Raw genomic sequence first — 20,303 nt, 5'->3', positions numbered from 1 at the left:
ACTGATCAGGTGCCAAGCGCCCTCTCCCCAGTGCCCTGCTGCACTGAAGCCCTCTGTGGAGCTGGCATGGCCTGGCTTGGCCTGGCAGCTATGGGGCCCTGCTTTGTATCTCTGCCCCGTCTATTCAAGCTGTCTCCAAATCAGACACGACTACTGTCAGCTGCCCATCTCGCATGCCCAAGTAAAGCATTCGGACAGGGTTAATGGGTGGCAGAACAAGTGGCAATGGGACGACAGCAAACATTGATGGATATCATCATCTTCCAAATGACCAGGAGGGAACCATGGCATGAGTTTATTTCACTCGTGTTATACCCAGCTCAAATATAATCTGATATTAATGATAGATTAAAGGTTTTATTATGTAGGTCTTTGTCAGGGGGACGTGAATACGGTTTTAAAAATATCATAGCAATGAATTAGTGGCCTCACCATCTTCACAGGCAGGCGTAGTTGGTAGATATTGTGAACCAGGCCAGCAATAAAAGAAAGGTATATGGTCACCAGTGATATCTGCAGCTATTCTATTCTCCGGCTTCCTATTTTTTAACATGAACACATAGCCAAGAGTGCTTTGATTTACTATGTGAAACATATTTATTCCATCACCATCCACATGTAAAGCCATCTGGCCCAAAATACACTGTGATGATTAATATTCCATGTCTGTGAAAAGAACCACAGCCTTCCATAGCCTCAATAAGCTAATGGGCTGTTTGTTTTAGGATAAGCCACCATCACAACATATATAACATATTCAATTGCTACTGTATATTCCTACATCACAAAGGTCTGTGACTAAGCATACAGATTGAAGAGCACATCCATGTTTACAGCATTTAACTCTCAGACTCTCCGGCTAACGTCTCCTGCCAAACCCGTCGATGAGATTTGTGGCCTCGATGCATTTGCCTTCGACCTAAAATATATAAGGTATTCTCACGGAACCTGAAGTTGAATGCATCGAAGCACGTACTCGCATAAAGGCAGGTGCACCTGTCTGCAGTGGTCGCCTATTGTGTTCACTATCAAATGAGCCATGGATCGGCCCGTCGCGCCGTATGTGCAGGAGATAACAATAAAAAACAGGTCGGTCTCTTACCGTGCTGTTTTCAGTCATTACTCCCCATCCTCAGGGTTTCAGTCCAGACCTCTGACGAACCGTTAATTCCTATCAGGCTGTCTGACTCTCTCCCTCTCCCTCGCTCATCCCCATGTCATATTTCTCCGCTGCAGCAGAACAAAGCCACGCCTCCTCCGACAGCCGCTGCCGCGTGACGTCAGCCGGTGAAGACATTTGGCTCACGCCCTCGGACACACATAGAAATGGTCACTTATTGACCTACGAGGAATTTCTGGATAAATTAATGACACCTGTAACACCAACAGAGCATGCTTTTGTTTTCAATGCTATACCAGAAAGTGTCCTTATACTTACACTAAACTCTGGTGCTGTTTACCTACCTGTTAACACTGAAAATAGTGTGGAAAATATTAATATTGGTGGAACTAAAATATTAAAATTGAAGTGTCCCAACATAAATATTAGGAGAACAATAAATTATATTACTGTCCCTTCTTCTTAATGCTTTGGTCCTCTTTATTTAATGATAGGCTACACAGTGTGAGAAAACATGGAAAAATTGTTAAATAGTGTATAAATAACACGCTTAAGAAAATATCTTTCATGATATTACATTGAATTTTTAGAATAAATTACATTTTTTTGTGTTACAAAAATTCAAGTTGATTATGAGTTATAAGTGTGATTTCTGTGGACTGGAATACGAGAGAATTTGTCATTTATTTATTTATTTTTTCATAGTATACACTCCACACTGTTTTGGATTGATGTGGCAAACTTTGTGAAAAAGAAACTTAAAATAAATGTTAAAATTAAAAAAAAAAAGTTTGATATAAAGCTATATTTTAGTCAAGATAAGATTGGAGATAACATTTCGTTTATCATACAACTCTAAATATTTTTTGGAGAATTCCATATTCATGAGGGAAAAAAGGTCAGAAACCAAACTGACTTCCCTGCACTTTATTAATGACTTTCAAAAATATCGCACCCTTTATCTAATGTTAAGAACCAAGAAAGCTATCAAGATCTTTAAGTTATTATATAATTATAATATGATGCATGTAAAAAAAAAAAAAAAGAAAAACTGGCATTATAACATGCAAAAGTTTTTTAAATTATTTTTTGTGTTTTATTTTTTTAATTTTGTATTTTTTATTTTTATTCATTTTTTTCTATGTACCTATTTGTATTTTTTTTATTTCTGTAAATGGATGTATGTACAATAAAGTTTTAAAAAAGAAGCCCTCTGATACACTTCCGGGAAGGAGCCGCGAGAGGCCGCTGTGCCTCAACAAAAACAAATCACTACAACTTCATTTTTTACTACAGTCTGAGGCTTATATGAGGTCCTGGGATTTATAACTTCATATTAATTAGTTATAAAGAAAAACAAATACTCGTGTTGCATGTATAGCTGAGTTTTAAACTACAATGAAAGGTAAGACTGTTGAAACTGTAACACAATTTAAGCTAGTAGTAGTTAATACATATTATTCTTCCGACATGCAATATAGTCCCTATAACTAACGTTAGCTTATAAAACAAGCAAAACTCGCCTATTAGTTATTTTTTTATCGTTATTCTGAGATTAAAGCGTTCCTTGTAGTCTAAAAACTACTATACTAACTTGCATACTATAAATATATTGTTAATTTCTGGCTAAATTGATTAGCTATAATGTCAACTGACGTTCCGTTAACGTTAGCTAACGTTAACTTCAGTCTCTCGCGTTACTTTGAGTGAACCCTGAAACCGCATGAATTAAGGTAGCCTACAAATACACCGGACACTCGACACCTATTTTATTTTTAATTTTAATTCAATACAGTTTAAATCTTTAATGTCATGTTGTTATACAAGGTCATCCTAGTAGTGGTCATAGACATTTTAGTAGCCCACCTAACAGCTAATTGTAGGTGCAGGTGTTTCAGGTATTTTGGTGTGTCAGGTGTTCACAACCGGAACTTCCCTGATTTTAATCAGAAGGCTTAACAAAGGCACCTATAGCTTTGCAAACAGACGCCCAATTCCATTTAAATGTTTCTGGGACATTCTGTATGATGTGATTGTTTATTAAGGCTGTTATTGTAAATAGTGTATCCACTGTGACACTGCAACTGTGCTGCTCTCTGTTTTCCCTCTCAGGATCATTTACCAAAGGCTAACCGCAGTCCACGCTCATTGTCCAGCGCTTCACTTGAGCGAACTAGTCCTGCAAGTTATTTCTGGGCTGGTGTCACAGAGCCCCATATCGATCTGCAAGCGTACCTGCCGCACGGACCTCTGCGTCTTTGGAGGCACTCCTGACTGTTGTTTTTTCCCTCACTTCCAGTTAAAGTGCTCGGGAACAGCCATGAGATCCGTCACCGCGTTTCTGGTCTTTCTCTGCTGTGTCGGATTTATCGGATGTAAACCTTCATCGCCCTGTCCGAGCGGGCAGTTTATGCTGAAGAGCCAGTGTGTCCTCTGCCATCCCACCTGCTCTGAGTGCGACGGGCATGAGCTGTTTGAATGCACTACCTGTGGAATTGGTGAGTAAAATTTCCTGTAGCCTACACGTACTTTAAACGCAGCATAAAATACTGGATGGCTCAAAAGATGAATTATATGTATTCAGTCTTCCTCATAATACGATGCACTTGATTTACCCTGAGAAGGGTTTAAAAAATAATGTTTTCTAAAGCCAAGTTCTGCAAAGACAACAAATAAATCACCAGCTGAACAAAGGCTACAGCCAAGTAAATATCCCTGGCGTCATATGACAAATTTTGCTTATCTACATTTCTTATATTTTCTGTCAGAGCTGTGCAGATATGATCAGTTAAATGTTTGCCATTTGCTCATATAATTCCTGCTCTTTTGTTTGTTTTCTGGCTTCACAGATGCCTGATTAAAAACAAAGCCATGTCACAGACTCATTAATGTAGCTGAAAGGGAGGTGGAGTTTTTTTCTTTTCTTCCCAAAGCAGCACTATTTAATGGTTACCAAAGCAAACTTGTTTAAAGGCTTTTGAATTAGAGGAGGGGCATTCAGCTCTGGTTTACCATTTACCCTTGTTAAACAGTCAGAGACTGTCTGTAGAACTTGTGGATTTTTTTTCCTGTCACAGCAGCACTTTTGAAATAGGTAAGAAATAAAGGTGTGATCATTTTTCTCCTGAGCTTTCACAGGGTAATCTGATCATGTCAGAATGGGTCCTTTGTTAATCAGAGGGAAAGGAAAAAATATCCCCTTGGGCTAGAAGTATTACTGTTGCAGTTCACTGGGCTTAACCTGCAAAACCTGCAAGTCCATTTTTCTCTATCCCTCACACACACCCTTTCCTTTATTACATGCATTTTGACATTACAACAATAACGTATTTCAATTTTTACAAACTGTATTTCAATATACATTGCTTTTGTGATACTGTAATATGTTTTGTTGTGTAGTATACAGCAGGCAGCATTTGATCCCAGTACGTATATCTGTGTGATGTTCTTTGTGCACCAACATCAAAAGCCGAAAGTCTCTACCCCTTTCCTCATGCTCTGTGGTCTGTTGTCTTATAGAAGTCACATTTCTCTGCATGCCAGGGTTTGAGTCTCTGGGAAGTGGAAGGGTTAGAAAGGCAGCAGCAGCTTGTGGCCCCTCTCCTCCCTGTCTCACACATCCTCTGTGCAGCACTGAGCAGATGAGACAATGCTGTAACTCAGCTGCTTCCAGAGACGCCTCAGGTGCCACAGCCAGGCTAGTAGCAGGTGGCAGAGTATTAATCATTAGGGCCAACAGAAGACTCTGTCTCTGCCCACAGCTCTGATCTCTCCTCTGCCTCTGATTGCCCTTGTTTACATTAGTTGGAGCATCATCAGTCATGAAGTGATCTTAGACTGTGATCTGCCACTTGCAGGCCTGGAGTTAACATCCTGGGCTGCAGCCATCAGTCCATGATGCTGTTGCTGTTCATAGCTTTGACATCCATTTATTCAGCCACCGTTTATTAAATTTGTATGTGCACTGAAATGTATGAATCCTCAGTTTCCCCATAATTGCTACTGATTCACATGACATCATTTCAATCATACAGTTTGAATTTCTGATGTGTGTGTTAATGCTATAATGTGTTGTAGGCACTGAACTTTCACACAGTTGGCAGAACGTCCTTTCATCTTTCCATAATCTCATGCAATTGTCGGGCCCATTTGGCTCCACCTCTGTATTTATTATGAGAAGCTCATTGATTTTCACTTTCACAAGAGTCTGGATTTTTGGAAAAGGCGTCTCCTGGCAGGAGTTGTGTATGACTAATGGTATCTTCATCAGAGGAGAAAACAGAGTAGGCTTTATGTTAACAAGTCCCCTGTGTCCTCCTCCTCCTCCTCAGATGAAGACGGACAGGAACGTTTCCTCCACCAAGGTCGCTGTCGGACGCACTGCCCCCGGGGACTCTATCCTGACAGGGGTCACTATGCCTGTGTGCCCTGCATAGCCAATTGTGAACTTTGCACAGATGGCAACATATGTGCCAAATGTCGGGAACACTACAAACTCCAGAATGGGGTCTGCCAAGCGGCCTCCTGTAACATAGGTAAATGTAAAGCAGTGTTTCTGAGTTGGCTGCAGCTTTGGAGATAGACATTCAGTCTCATCATGTGATTGCTGTGTGTCTGTGTTTCAGGACAGGTCCAGGATCCTGACACAGGAGAGTGTATTGACTGTGAGATGGGCTGCAAAACATGTTCCACAGGTAAGTCACTCATGCAGGCTGTATCCACACTGTTGCCTCCCCGATGGTAGGTGAATTGGCTGTGTATTTTAAACCCCTGGTTATAACGGTGCACAATGCAGTTTGCTTCTCCTTGTGAATTCTAATAAATTTCATTCTCTCATTTTGTCACAGAGGACCCTGAGATCTGCAACAGCTGTGTGGAAGGTTACTTTCTGTGAGTCTTTTTTTTTCTCGTTCTATAATTATCTTTTAATAAGTGGGCTACTCTGTCCTCCCATATTTTCTAGGAAAAAATCAAATGCATTCTCAGGCATTGTTTTAGATACCTAACAATTAACAATAAGGCTACCACTAATGAATATTTGTGATTATTTTTACTGTTATATTCTTGATTAATTAATAAATTGTTTGGTTAAAAACAAGCCCACTGCAAAGTCACTGAGCCCAATTTGACATCTTAATAAGTTGTTATGTCTGAACCTCATTCTAAAATCCAAATATATTCAGTTTTACGATCCTTGAGACTGACGAAACCAGCAAATATCCGAATTTTAGAAGCTGGAACCAGAAAAATATTGGGCATTTTTGCTTTAAAAATTACATACAATATTAATCTGTCATCACAATCGCTGTTTATTAAATTGATGCTTGTTGACAAATCATTTTAGCACTGTTTACTACAGCAAAATGAATCTTTATTGTCTTTTTTGACATAAAATTTTGACACAGTTTTGCATGGTGCTATGATTTATTCATTCATTCTGTTGGTGGTTTCAAATTATGGACATTAATGTGCAGCCAAGAAATAATTAACCTCAAAATGACCTTGGAATTGTTTTTATTTGCATTGCCCTACCCATGTTGCATAAAGAGTTGGGTAAATCAATATACAGTATGTCGGTTTTATACCATACCTTTCCATATTTTGTTACTTTTTTCCACACCAGAAAAAAACTGCATGTCACCTGTAGATCTGTTTACACCAGATTATAGCTTGGACACACTGTGTAACAGGTTACAGAGGTAGAACAGACCTCCAATTGTGCACTTCTCCCCCGAGTTTAGGCCTCCTGGTATTGTGTGAGTCGGGTTACCTTCCATCTCGAGTCATACACTGTTACCTGAGCTTTGGTCTGAGCACAGAAGAGTGCTCTGCTTCACAGATACTTAACAGAGTGTGTTTTTATGTTATGTGTGTGGAGAGAAGACGAGAGAAAAAGAGAGCAAGTATAAGTGGAGAGCGTAGCCGGTATCAGGTGTGATTATATAGGGTGCACCATCTTGACTTCACTGACTGCTTGTGTGAATCACAGCGGAGGAGGGTTGAAGGAAAGTCCACTGCTTCACTGCACTCATATAAGATACTCTTCAGTGAATCTACTTGTGTAACTTTTATTTTAACACTAATGGTTTTAGAGATTTAGAACAACAGGATGTCTCAGTAATTTCTGTGGCTGCAGTGTTTATTACACCTACCTTTTGAGGCAAACACCAATAAAAGAAACCCAATAGAGCATGGGGCGATCGTGAACTGCAGGAAGAGCCTCGCCATGATGCATTGTGACAGTTCCCAGCACTTAAAGAAAATCCGCTCCTGCGGTTTTGCTGGTAGTAATGAAAAATGTTTAAGTCAGACGGCTTTGGCATAACTGTGAATCTGTGGAGCCAATGTTGTTCTCGCACAAAACACTGCCTACTGAAAAGAGTCACAGCATGATGAATGCTTGGTATTTATTGACATTTATCTTCCGCTCTATGGAAGGAAATGCAGCTAAACCACAAAAATTCACTCTCTATATGGTTGCCATATTTACTAAAGCTTTTTTAACTTCAGGAACTACTTACAGCATATTTTCACCTTTTCCTAAATAATCCAAGGAGTAAAAGCCCTAAACAAAAGTTGCTTTGGAAATGCTGATGTGCTCTTCTGGAATGGATAGTCTAATATTTGCACAGAGGGATTCTTAAACATCCCGCAGATTCTTAAGCAGTGTACTGTTTCCAGGCCAGAGACAGGGCCTGGTCTGCACCAGCTGCTATTGTGAGTGAGTTGATGGATGCAGTGTGGCGCCTCCAGCTGTTCCTCCTCAAACAACCACCACATCTTAGCACCAAATCCACAGCAACGCAGCAGGAAGTGCAGCTTAGCCTGTCAGTGGTCAGATCCTCTCATGTACGCTGTGAGGTGTCAGGAGAGGCAGCAGAAGATGTTGTACTACACAAGTTAGTGGCTTATTGCTGTTTAGCTTGTTTCATTTCGAGTGTTAAGTATGTAAAGGAGGAGTCACTCTCGCTTTAATGTTATGTGTGTGACATCTTTGCAACTCAATATCTCGGCTCCTTTAGGCTAGTTTTGTTTTTTTAGGACAGCCGTCTCATGTTTAATAGCTCAGTTAAGCCCCGGAGGAATGATAGGACAGGTTAATGACAGAAATCTCCCCATGCCTCTGGGCTACAAATAAAACACCAATTAACTCTCTGCCTTAAGAAGAGAATAGAAGCATGATAAGCTTGAAGAGAAGCAGCCTACATTGTGTTCTGGTCGCTGTTCGCCATCCTTACTGATGTTTGACTCAGTGTACCTTTTGGCCGAGGACTGCATTGAAGTCAACAATACAGCTGCAGGTGTGCTGCGGACTGACACAGTGCATGATTGCCTCTTGCATGTCGTGTGTTTTGTCTCTGGTTTCAGTTCAGCTAGCCTCAGACTCATCCATGTGGGCAAAGCCTGCCTGCAGCAGCATCATTCTCCATTCACTCGAAAGCTTTGAAAGTGCTGTTAAATCACAATAGTTTTCATCAGGTCTTTGATATTTCAACAGCTTTGTTCTGCATGTTTGCTTTGGAAAAAAAGAGCCTCCTTTTGTTTAATAACTGTAGCGGGCAGTTTTACTCAGCTATTTACTGATCAATTTCACACACACAGAGCAAGCCTTGTTTTAGACAAATCATTTGTTGATTGTTGTTAAGTATTTTTGGTGGTATTTTGATTTTAGTTTTGAATTAACCTGTTCCTTTACAGTTTCAGACACCAGTGTCGCAGGCACTGCCCCCAGAGCACCTATGAGGACTGGGGCAGGGGTGTGTGTCTGCCCTGTCCAACACCATGCACAGACTGCAGGAGTAACTCACGCTGCCTGGCCTGCAAACCTGGTTACTTCCTCAATGGTACTGGTCGCAAATACCTATAATTTCTGTGTATATTTTGTTTACTACTGGCATACTGATTCAGATGACCCTTTTGTCCTACACAGCAGTAGCAGAGTTTATGTTTCATATACTCTTAAATCACTGCGTATGTGAGAGTGATCAGTCATTCTGGTTAAAGACAAATGACGGCACTCTTGAGCCTTCATTTGGATTGCAAATCATGTCCGCGTCAGCAAATCTGTAACATGAGATATGCAAATGTATGGTTTATGCAAACAAGGAATTAGGGTTGTGTTGTTATGATGTGTTCTCTATGGGTATCTAAGTCAGTGCTGTTAGATTGTAAGTAAAGCCTGTAGCTATTTAAGAAAGGATTAAGCACACAAGTTAACACAACCACACTATCAAAGTGATTTTAATATGAACAGGTGTATATATGTCACGGGCATGTGATGGTGCATTGTGTCAGACAGCATCCATCACAGACGATCAGCTTACTCTCTCCTCTTCAGCTGTAAGGTCTGGTTTAAAAAAAGAAAAAAACTAGGTCATTGTTTGTGCCTGGGCAGTTGGATGGAATTTAGAGAGTGATATCCTGGAGCCAGTCAGAAGGGGATTTAAAAAGTTGTGGACTAAATGAAGAGACAAGCAGATCTTTTGAGATCACATCAGAGCCACTTTGTTAGTTTTGTGTTATGTTTTAAGGGGACAATTTCCTACAAAATCGAAACAACATATTTTTCCTCCTACCTGTAGTGTAATTTATCAGTCTAGATTGTTTTGGTGTGAGTGTTTAAAATATCAGCTGTAGAGATGTCTGCCTTCTCTCCAATATAAAGGAAGTAGATGGCACTCGATTTGTGGTGCTCAAAACGCCAAAAAAATACATTCTCAACAGCAATGTCTCTTTCCAGAAATCATGACGCGATTACTCAAGATAATCCACAGACCTTGTTGTGAGCAGTTTCATGTAGGAACTATTTTCTTTCTGCCAAAATACACCTGTTAACTGTATCACTGCGCAGAAGGAAGTGTGCATCTACTCATGGATAAGAGGCTCATGCTCATAACAGTGCGAGATGTACACATTAATGGTGTGATATGGTTGGTCTGTGTAGTTTATTCATTCATTCATTCATTCATTCATTCATCTTCTAACCGCTTCATCCTCTTGAGGGTCGCGGGGGGACTGGGAGCCTATCCCAGCTGACATCGGACGAGAGGCAGGGTACACCCTGGACAGGTCGCCAGACTATCGCAGGGCTGACACATAGAGACAAACAACCATTCACGCTCACATTCACACCTACGGACAATTTAGAGTCACCAATTAACCTAGTCCCCAATCTGCATGTCTTTGGACTGTGGGAGGAAGCCGGAGTGCCCGGAGAGAACCCACGCTGACACGGGGAGAACATGCAAACTCGGCACAGAAGGGCTCCCACACCCGGGCTGTGTAGTTTAGAAGATAGAAAATTGTTGGAGCCACAATAATATTCTTTGTATTTGTTTTGATTCATGTTTAACCAATGGTGACTACATGTAGATGCAGTTTTGTTGCTTGTACACAGGGTGGCGCACCACAAAAGGAAAACAGGTAATATAGGCAAGGTGCGGGCGATGAGCAGCAGATGTATGACGGGGGAAGCAAACAGTTTTTTGACCGTGTTAAGTGTGGCAGCATGAAGAGTTGACACTTACCTATGATGGACTCTGAAACTGTTACATGGAAACTTACCTGAGATGAATTATAGACTTACAGTATTTTACCTGTGTGAAGGTGAGCACTTGTTAAAGTAAATGGGTCACCGCACTCAAAGAAATCTGACGAATTGGACATTGTTTTTTTGTTGTTGCCCAAAACACGTGTCGAAACAAGTTCTTCCTGTTTGCACTTCAGAGGCATTAAATGTAATGTTTTTTATTGAAAGACTCTACTCTATTCAGCCCTGTGTCTTTCTGGAAAGACACAGGGCTGATGTTTTGCTGAGAGCAAAAGAAAACAGAGAGCAATCTTGTTTCATTATACTCTAGAGAGGGCAGACATCTCTACAGCTAATATCTCCCACACTTTTAGCACCTCACACCAGAACAATCTAGATTGATAAATAGCACTACAGGCAAGAGGAAAATATGTAGTTTTGATTTGGGGGGGGAACTGCGCCTTTAGTAAAAACAGACTACTCCTTCTGAGCATTGCCTTATGCAAAATAGATTTTTTTTTTTTAGTATTCCCTTCGTGAAATTATTTATGTTTCAATAACAAATAGTTATCAGCCGTTCTTGTATAAGATAGCCAAGCTGTCAGTGACACTCACCTCAGTGAATACAGGTTAAAATAATGAAAAGGTAAATTATTTATTATCTGCTATATTGTCTCTGCTTAGTTTCTCAAGACCTCTGTTTACTGATACAGATGAAGTGCTGCACTAGAAAATAATGTCTCTGCCCTGCCAGGAGGTGATTGTATCAAACAGTGCCCACCACAAACCTTCAGTGACTCCAGTGGGTGGCTCTGCCAGTCTTGCCACAGCTCCTGCCAGACATGCCATGGACCTCGGTCGACTGACTGTGACCTGTGTCTTGGTGGGAACCCTCCTCTACATGGACAGTGTCCTCTAGTTAACTGCCCATTAGGACAGTACTTTGACGGTAAGACGTAACAACCATAATAAGGCCTAAATTTAATATTTTGACGTTTGTGATCTTTCTCAAAAGGCAACTGTATTTGACTTATAAGAGACAAGACAAGCTGAAAGTAATTAGGGTACAAAATGATGTGTGTGTATCAGGTGACAGCGGAGTCACAGATTGCACTGAATAACATGATACTTGATGGGTTGATTCCTTGATGGAAATAATTGCTTTTTTCGTATGGGAGGTCAGAGCAGAGTTCAGGACAGTGTCCCAGGAATTTGGAGGTATTCAGTGTCTCGCTCAAGGACACTTTAAAATGGTGGATGCTCGCTGCTGAGACAGGGGGCTTGAACCTTGCTGAAGGACGTGTAGGTTTAAGGACGATCTCCAGCTCACTGTGTCACCCCGCCGCACACGTACTGCTTCACCTTTCATTCAAGGGCCATTTTAGTGGAGTAATTTCAAAAGGCTTCTGTGTGCCTCACAGCACAGCGCTCTTCAACTGCTCCCACTTTGGTGTTTGTGCTTACAGCATCGGAATATAACAATCCATTGTTGTCAGCCATACAGGGCAAACAGGCTGATCATTTACATTTCTGCCTCATTGGTTTGATTATTTACATCATTGTGTGGATCAGTCAGTCTGATGTCAGGAGCCGTTGTCAATTAGCCAATGTTTTTCTAAACCAACTACTGTTGACCATTGTGAGTAAAAACACTTTTTTGCTAACCTCAGAGCAGTGTGTTGTGTTACAAGTACAATTGAGTTTAATGTTTGTCATAAAGAGTACTCTTTGAAAGCTCGATTATGCCTTAAATGCAGTCTTTATACAGTTTAAAGTTGTAGCCATATCCAGGGTATAAGTTTACATGCAGTAATGGACAACTCAGTGACGTACTCTTTATGAAAATGTATTTATTTCATGTCAGCAGTCATCCTACCTGAACATAGTGTGTCACATTTTTTTATATAAATGAAACATGAAACATTTCTCACACACTAACCGTCACCTTTAACTTGTTTAAGAGTGGTCCAAGAGATGTTAGTATCTGTGATGATACCTACAACAAAAGGAAACATGTTGCAGGCATAACAGACCAATGCGTTGGCAGTATACTTACAGCTTATTGTGCCTCCCTCTAGTGGTCAAAGTGGGTAAAGCAGACAAATCTCAGGTTTCTGTGCTCAAATGCTCAGGTGAACAGGGTTTGATATGTCTCTGTGTTGTCAAATGTGATGTTGTGTTAAAGTATGAGATATGATTCCTCTTTGTTGTTTTATTCTCAGGGAAATATAGTGAATGCCACACATGCGATGCATCCTGTAAGACCTGCTTTGGCCCACAAGCACTGGATTGTTCTTCTTGTTTCAAAGGTACAAATATTCATTGCCTTCGGTCATGACAATTAATTGAAACATTGTCCCAGTTCTGTTTGTGCACTGTGTGTGTGTGTGCATTTGTGTGTCACAGGATATTTCTTGGGCCAGGACAGTTCTTGTGTAAGGCAGTGTCCAACTGGCTCCTACGCAAACCCTGCCACTCAGTTGTGCGAGGACTGCTCGCCAAACTGTGAGGCCTGCGTGGACACGAGTGATAACTGCATCAGCTGCTCCAGAGGCAGCTATAAACTTTTTCTCCACCAGGGGAGGTGCTGGTCAAACTGCCCAGAGTAAGCAGTTGGATAAGTTAAGCAGTAGAATGAAGGAAACACTTTTGAAATGAGTTGAGAAAAGGTGTGTTCTAGTTTGCTGCATTTCCTTATTCATGTCTTAACAAATCTCCTAACTGATTTCAGAGGTTACTTTGAGACATCAGAGGGGTCATGTGAAGCCTGCGATAGCTCCTGTTTGTCGTGTGATGGGATCAAGTCCCAGTGTCTGTCCTGCCCTGATGGCCACTACTTGGAGAGTGGTATGTGTCGACTCAACTGTTCACTGCGGACATACCCTGCAGATGATGGTACTTGCAGACGCTGTTCTCCACACTGCGACGTCTGCTCAGACGACAGGACCTGTTTCAGTGAGTTATTGTCTCTGTGGGAAGCTAAAAAAGAGAAATATTCCAAGTGGGTGACATTTTAAAATGAACTGCATCACATCCTGAAATCTCTTGTTACAACTTTACCTCTCCTCCTAAATATCATTTCAGAATGCAGCTTCCTCTACCTGATGCTGAACGGTGTGTGTAAGGCTAGTTGTCCCATGGGCTATTATGAGGACATGGAGGAGGGCCGCTGCGGTCAGTGCCACCCGACCTGTGGCAGCTGTTCAGGGCCCCTGGCAGATGACTGTGAGACCTGCTCGACATTTAGTCCCAAACTCTATAAGGGTGCATGCTCCAAAGACTGCCCCACTGGTACTTACTATGACACTGAAGCTATGGAGTGTCAAGGTGAGTCTCTCAGTGCGTACAGTGGATGTGACTTGATTAGATTTTTGAGCAGTGTTGTATAGGCACCTTTGTTGAGATGTAGAAAGTGGTTTCTATGATTCATGACACAAGAAAAATAACACAAAAGAATGGTTGTAAGAATCATAACCATCAGGACTGAGGATTGTGGCCTCAGTTCTGACTACTGAGTCACATTATGAGTTGCTGTGATTAAATTTACACAAGTTGGATCAACCTGTGATTTAATTTTTTTTCTTTGGATTTCGTTGTGATTTTGAATCCAGCCCTCGGTGGGTTGATGATTTTGTTTCCATTGACTGTTGTTGCGTCATGTTGTTCTCAACAAATTATACAATGTAAGTCAGTAACGATTTACAACTTGAATAATTTGTTCATCAAGATTTGCTGTGTTATTTAAGCATTACCTTCATTTTTCTGAGCAGTGTATAACCCAGTCAGAGCAATCAGTTGAAACCTTTGACAAAGACAATGTTCACAACGGTATGAAAGTTTGCTTATGCTTATACAGTACGAAATACACAGTGTCCAGAACCGCAACACTGCCATGTTTTATCTCCAAGGGCTATTCTAGCTCAGCCATAAGAGAAGACAGTATTTACTTATGACAATAATCATTTACTACTAAAACGCTGTTGTTATCACACCTTCTTTTGTAAATAGAATCATATCACGTTTCACTGACGCAGTCTGATTTGTTTGACTACGTGCAGAGTGCCACCAGACATGTATGAGCTGCTCCGGCTCAGAGCCAAACCAGTGCACCCAGTGTGAGAGGGGACTTGTGCTGGATCCAAACACATTGTTGTGTGGCGTGACAGGTGACACAGACTGCCCACCAAGGACGTACCTACACGACGACCAGTTCACCTGCATGGGTTGCCACCCGCACTGTTACTCTTGCGAGGGGCCGGGCAACGATGAATGCCAGACCTGTGCCGTCCCAAAATACCTTCACAGTGAGCATTTTCCACCTGATTGTTCAGCTGCATACTGAAGTGGCTCAGGGTGTAAAATGAACAGAAAATCAGCAGAGAAGCTGATTTTTAAAAAAGTGCATTTATTATTCAACCATACAACACAGCAAAACTACACATTTCCTAACTATCAGCTCTTCAGGTACTCAACAGGTGTATTTTTACCCTGATGGAATTTCAGCATGACTAACTATTTACTAAAATTATAAAAAAAAATGATTTTTGAATTGCGTTTTTCAAATTGAATCAATTTTCCCCTGGACCTAACAGTTAGGTGCCAAATAAAAGCATGACTGTATAAGAGGGTTCCTTAAAAAGTCTTAAAAGGCACTAAGGCCAGATTTTTATTTAAAAAAAATACCTTGATTAGTATTAAAATGTGTTAAATCAGTCTTTTAAGAATCTTAAAAATGCTCACACATGGGAAGTAGGATCCCACAAAGCTTTTTTTCTGATGTTGCATTGTATAATCTCAAAATAACATCTTTTCTTTTTTTTTTTCTTACTAATTTACTGAATGCCTCTCACATTTACGTCAGGATAGTCAGCAACACTCGTTTGTTTTGAGCTGGATGCTCAAAGCAGAGGATCCACTGTCTTCTCTCAGGAGTAAGACGATATTCCTCAAATGATTGATTGAATTATTCTCTTTCATTCAGTTGCACTTCTCCTTTGCGGCTAAGGAGCCAAACTAGATAATCAAAAACAACTGTTGACCAGGAAAAGTTGTCATCTTCTGCAGTGGGTAGCACCCAAGGGAACAATTTCAGTTCTTAAATTAATTATCAGAATCATAAATTAAATTATCAAAATCAAAACTCAGAGCCACCAAGCTGTTGTTGTGTTGACACGAACCCTAAACCCCAAGCATCAAGATGCTGAGTAGCCGTTTAATGAAGTGTCATTAAAACAAAAAGTGACACCACATTAATCTTAAGTAAAACATCCTTCCTATCAGCATTTAGTTGTTGTTGTTTTTTATCATCAGTAGTTTTACGTGTAGTTGAGTAATATTTTAGTTATGTAACAGTATTTCTGTTTGAGTACAGATTTTCAGTATTCTTTCCAACACTGCTTAAAAGCTGTCCTCACCCGTTAAGCCTCTTGACTGCCAGTGCTGCTGCCTGCTCTTGTCGTGATCCCTGAAAGCTGCCTTGTCCCTCTTTCTATCACAATAATGCAGGTTTAAAAAATGTGTGCAAAGAAATTTTGAATTAAGAGTAGAAATTAAACAGTAGGGCTTAATGTATTTTAAGGAAAAAGTTTTTAACAGACGGCACGATGGGAATCAAGGCAGGGGAGTCACACATGAAGATTTGGACACACAAAATCACCAAGTCGTGTTTTATGTTACAATAAATAATAGGGCAAGATTGTCCCCAACCCTGAGTAAGTGATGTCGGTTTATTTTTTTATTTTATTATTTTTTTTAATTTTGGTCATTGTAAAATTGGTCTTAAATTTAATTCTGACTGGCATTAAATAAGTATTTAGAAGTCTTAAATCTAATTTACCTTAACCTGTAGGAACCCTGGTGTACTAATAAACTGGAAATGGAACTTTTTGTCTGTGTGCTGTTTCCCAGACAGCACCTGTGTGAGTGAGTGTCCGGCTGGTACATACGACACAAAGCAGGAGGCCGACGGAACAGAGCTGGGATTCTGTATGCCTTGTGATCGTGTCTGCTCCACCTGCACCGGAGCATCGCCTAAAGATTGCCTCACTTGCTCTCCAGGACACCTGCGTCTCCTTCAACTCTGCGTCACCCATTGTCCCACAGGGTACAAAGCTGAAGGCTCTATATTTGTCTCAAACATACAGTATTTACTTTGTGATGAAACACAACCTCTGTTAATGGTCTGTTGATTTTATCCCCACCCTGTATCCCCTGATCCAAAAAGCAAAAGCGAATGATGTCTGCAAGAATAATAATAAAAAAAAATCTATGTACACGTCTGACTTGTTGATAATTTGATGCATATTTCCAGGTATTACAGAGAGGGCTCCCACTGTGAGAAATGTGACCAGTCCTGTGAGCTGTGTACAGGACCAGGGCCTGAGTCCTGCAGGACCTGTCTCCCTCCTCTTCTGGAGCTGCAAGGCACCAAGCTGTGTGTTGAGCGCTGTCCACGCCGCTTCTATCAACTCAATGACATCTGCAAACAGTGCCACACCAGTTGTCAGACTTGCACAGGTACCGATAAAGGAGCCACTAACTATAGCTCTGATCTCACTGTTTTTTCAACCATTATGTCTCGGCCACCTGTGGTCAATACTCCTCCAATGGGTCAATATTAGACTTTCACTTTTCAGCAAGTTCTACTGTTATGGGTTTGTATGTGTGTTTGCAGATGCCTCGCCTCAGGGATGTGTGACGTGTGACTGGGGCAGCACTTTAAAGGACAAAGTCTGCTATCCGCGTTGCGAGGAGGGGCGATACTTTTCGGAAAAGGTGTGCTCTTTGCAACAAGCCATGTGCCACGTTGCTTTGATTACACTGCTCAAAAAATAAGGGAACACTAAAATCACACATCAGATTTTGATGAATGAATTATTCAAGTTGAAAATCTTTACTGATGTACATTGTAGAATTTGTTGAGAACAAAATGACATAACAGTCAATGGAAACCAAAATCATCAACCCACTGAGGGCTGGATTCAATATTACAACAAAAAAGTAAAAATATTGAAATCACAGGCTGATCCAACTTGGGTGAATTTTATCACAGCAACTCATAATGTGCACAGTAGTATGTATGGACCACATGTGCCTGTATGCACTCCCAACAACGTCTGGGCATGCTCCTGATGTGTCAGCAGGTGGTGTCCTGGGGAATCTCCTCCCACACCTGGATCAGGGCATCAGTGAGCTCCTGGACAGTCTGTGGTGGTTCCTGGCGTTGTTGGATACACCAATACATAATGTCCCATAGGTGCTCAGTTGGATTTAGGTCAGGGGAACGAGAGCACCAGTCAATGACATCAGTGCCTTCGTCATCCAGGAACTGCCTACACACTCTGGCCACATGAGGACCAGCATTGTCCTGTACCAGGGGCAACCCAGGGCCCGCTGCACCAGTGTAAGGTCTGACATTTCATCCTGGTACCTAACAGCAGTCAGGGTACTGTTGGCTATGACATGGAGGTTTGTGCCTCCCTAGACCATCACTGACCCACCGCCAAACCGGTCACGCTGGATGATGTTACAGGCAGCATCACGGGGGTTGTCTTGTTTTTGCCTCTCCATTGCACCTGTTGTCACTTTCATTTGCACCAAAGCAGCTGAAACTGGTTCAAAATCACTTGTGCTCCCTAAATGGACAGATTGATATCCCTGCAGCTGAACTGACTTAGTGTTATACTGCGACCATTAAGTGTTCCCTTCATTTTTTGAGCAGTGTATTACCATACCTAGTACCATACATCGTAATAGTAGGTGTATTAGGTAGGTTGTTGTATCAATAAGATGCTGCTGATGTCCTTTGTTTGCATTTTAAATTCATGATGAGGTAAATACTTAAAGGCCCTGACAACATATGTTCTCAGTCAGCGTCTTACTGTGGGTCTGACAAAGTTAGAATAGTTTTGGTTATTTCTCATTGGAAATTTCTGTATTTGTGTTTTTGTCTTGGCTCTTTGTACTGGTTTAGATTGAGTCACATAATGCCGAGCATTAATCAGGGTGTTGCTATATTTCATGATGTTAGTTTATGTTGCTAGGGAAATATCAGTCAAATCAAACTGCAACAGCACATTTCTGGTAAAGAGAATCTGCTTTATCGAGAGTATAAAGTGCTTAATCAAATATTGGCTCAAGACATTTCTATTTATCTTTGATTGTTGCTCTGGTGATAACGGATATTCAGTGCTACAAGGAAATCTGGAGGATTTTAAAATTTCTTTGTACATGATGAAGCATTTTTCTACAAAAAACATGACAAAGTGCAGACAGATGCTGCAACTCAGAGCAACAGCAGTTATTAGTAGCATTAATTCAGTAGTTGACAACTACTCGATTAATTGTTGCAGCTCTACTATGGACATGTTTTCCTTCTGTGTGCCCAGTACAATAACTTGTGAAATGATACCACTGTAGGAAACCTGTGAGCCATGTGACGGCTCGTGTAGGCATTGCTACGGCCCCAGACCTGACCAGTGTCTGACCTGTCACCAAGACTCTGCTCTTCATGCTGTGGAGAACCGCTGCGCCCGCTGCTGTCAGGCTGGAGGGAATGACACTGAATGCTGTGTTTGCGACAGTCGCTCAGGTAGAGACCCTGCCGATCATAACAAACATAGGATGGTTTTGATGCGACCATCTACTTAACATAGTTCTTTTGTTCTAGCTCTGTGTGTGGAGGCCCCCCAACCCAAGTCAGGAGAGGATCAGGGAACAGACCTCACCATGTCATCCAGAGCTCTGAAGCACACCTCAGCTGGTTTGCCTATTGCCCTGCTGCTAGCGCTGGGGTTGGCTCTGGCTGTGTTTGCCTTGGTCAAGGCTCATGCCAGGAAGAGGCTTTGCTGGGGCCAAAGCTACGAGAGACTAAGCGGCAGCGGCAGCATCAACATGCCCCACGGTGTTCCCGAGCCAGACAGTGGAGACGAGGTGGATGTGGTGTACACCAGCAGAGGTGGATCGGTGTATCGACGCTACAGCTTCATCCACGAGCAGGACACGGATGCAGACCAGGACGTGGATGAGAGCACTTGCCTCAATCAATCGTAGATACATATTCTGGATGCTCACAATATCAAGACTGACACGTGCTTTCAAAATAGTTCAGCTAATGTTAAGAAGAGAATTTAGTGGCATCTTGTTTTGGTACGTTGCTTTTTGAGTTTTGGTGTTGATTCTGCTCTACAAAGTGCCTGTATCTGTACAATGCACATTCTTAGATGAGGCATTTGTGGCTAAAAAAATACATATATGTGTATATGTATGTGTGACCTTTTTTCTTTTTTTTACTTGATATTAAAGATATATTTGTTAAACAGTGAAATGATCATGTATAATAATTGAAATCTGCATGATTTGCTGTAAATAGAAACAAAATAAAGTCTTTTATACATGATCCCCTTAGTTGCCTTGGCAATAATTGGAGGTTAAACCACCCAGGTGAAAGAGAATTTAACCAGTAGTTCCCTACATTCAGATATTTAAGAAACACAAACTGAATAAATGACACTTCTTTGGGAAACTGGCAAAGCTGTATTAAGGGGTAGAATCTAGCCTGAGTGTCAGACTGAAGCTCTCAGAACCTTCAGTCTGACATTGCCTCCATTGAAGGCGATTTACAAGGGGGAGGGAATTTGATTTTTCCCTAACCAA

At 41.3% G+C, this 20,303-nt stretch overlaps 2 protein-coding genes across 2 annotated transcripts in view; one reads left to right on the top strand and one right to left on the bottom strand.

The window, feature by feature from the left end:
- otud7a (OTU deubiquitinase 7A) overlaps positions 1 to 1,226 on the bottom strand; it is a 52,004-nt gene extending 50,778 nt beyond the window's left edge. The window contains exon 1 of the mRNA XM_050073903.1: positions 1,103 to 1,226. The gene's annotated coding sequence lies outside the window, so the exon portion shown is untranslated. The remainder of the gene's footprint in view (positions 1 to 1,102) is intronic.
- A 1,920-nt stretch (positions 1,227 to 3,146) lies between these two features.
- On the top strand, positions 3,147 to 20,036 carry LOC126408581 (proprotein convertase subtilisin/kexin type 5). The gene is made up of 16 exons (XM_050074215.1): positions 3,147 to 3,618; positions 5,452 to 5,655; positions 5,746 to 5,814; positions 5,968 to 6,010; positions 8,819 to 8,964; positions 11,404 to 11,598; positions 12,872 to 12,958; positions 13,056 to 13,254; positions 13,381 to 13,604; positions 13,734 to 13,976; positions 14,708 to 14,953; positions 16,557 to 16,752; positions 16,960 to 17,165; positions 17,323 to 17,423; positions 19,068 to 19,239; positions 19,318 to 20,036. Exons 1-16 carry the CDS (start codon positions 3,441 to 3,443, stop codon positions 19,698 to 19,700), a joined length of 2,892 nt encoding a protein of 963 aa, XP_049930172.1. The 5' UTR covers positions 3,147 to 3,440; the 3' UTR covers positions 19,701 to 20,036.
- Positions 20,037 to 20,303: the final 267 nt, after the last annotated feature.

This window comes from Epinephelus moara, chromosome 20 (assembly GCF_006386435.1).
Source record: "Epinephelus moara isolate mb chromosome 20, YSFRI_EMoa_1.0, whole genome shotgun sequence".
Classification (NCBI taxonomy): Eukaryota; Metazoa; Chordata; class Actinopteri; order Perciformes; family Serranidae; genus Epinephelus; species Epinephelus moara.
The sequence above is the reverse complement of the archived record's forward strand: the minus strand, read 5'-3'. Positions and strand labels throughout refer to the sequence as shown.

Excerpts from the sequence above, each read along its gene's own strand:
- LOC126408581 (XM_050074215.1), top strand. The coding sequence starts at position 3,441 with ATGAGATCCGTCACCGCGTTTCTGGTCTTTCTCTGCTGTGTCGGATTT. Across the intron at positions 12,959-13,055 it reads TTGTTCTTCTTGTTTCAAAG|GATATTTCTTGGGCCAGGAC; the intron begins GTACAAATATTC and ends TGTGTGTCACAG. Across the intron at positions 19,240-19,317 it reads TGTTTGCGACAGTCGCTCAG|CTCTGTGTGTGGAGGCCCCC; the intron begins GTAGAGACCCTG and ends CTTTTGTTCTAG.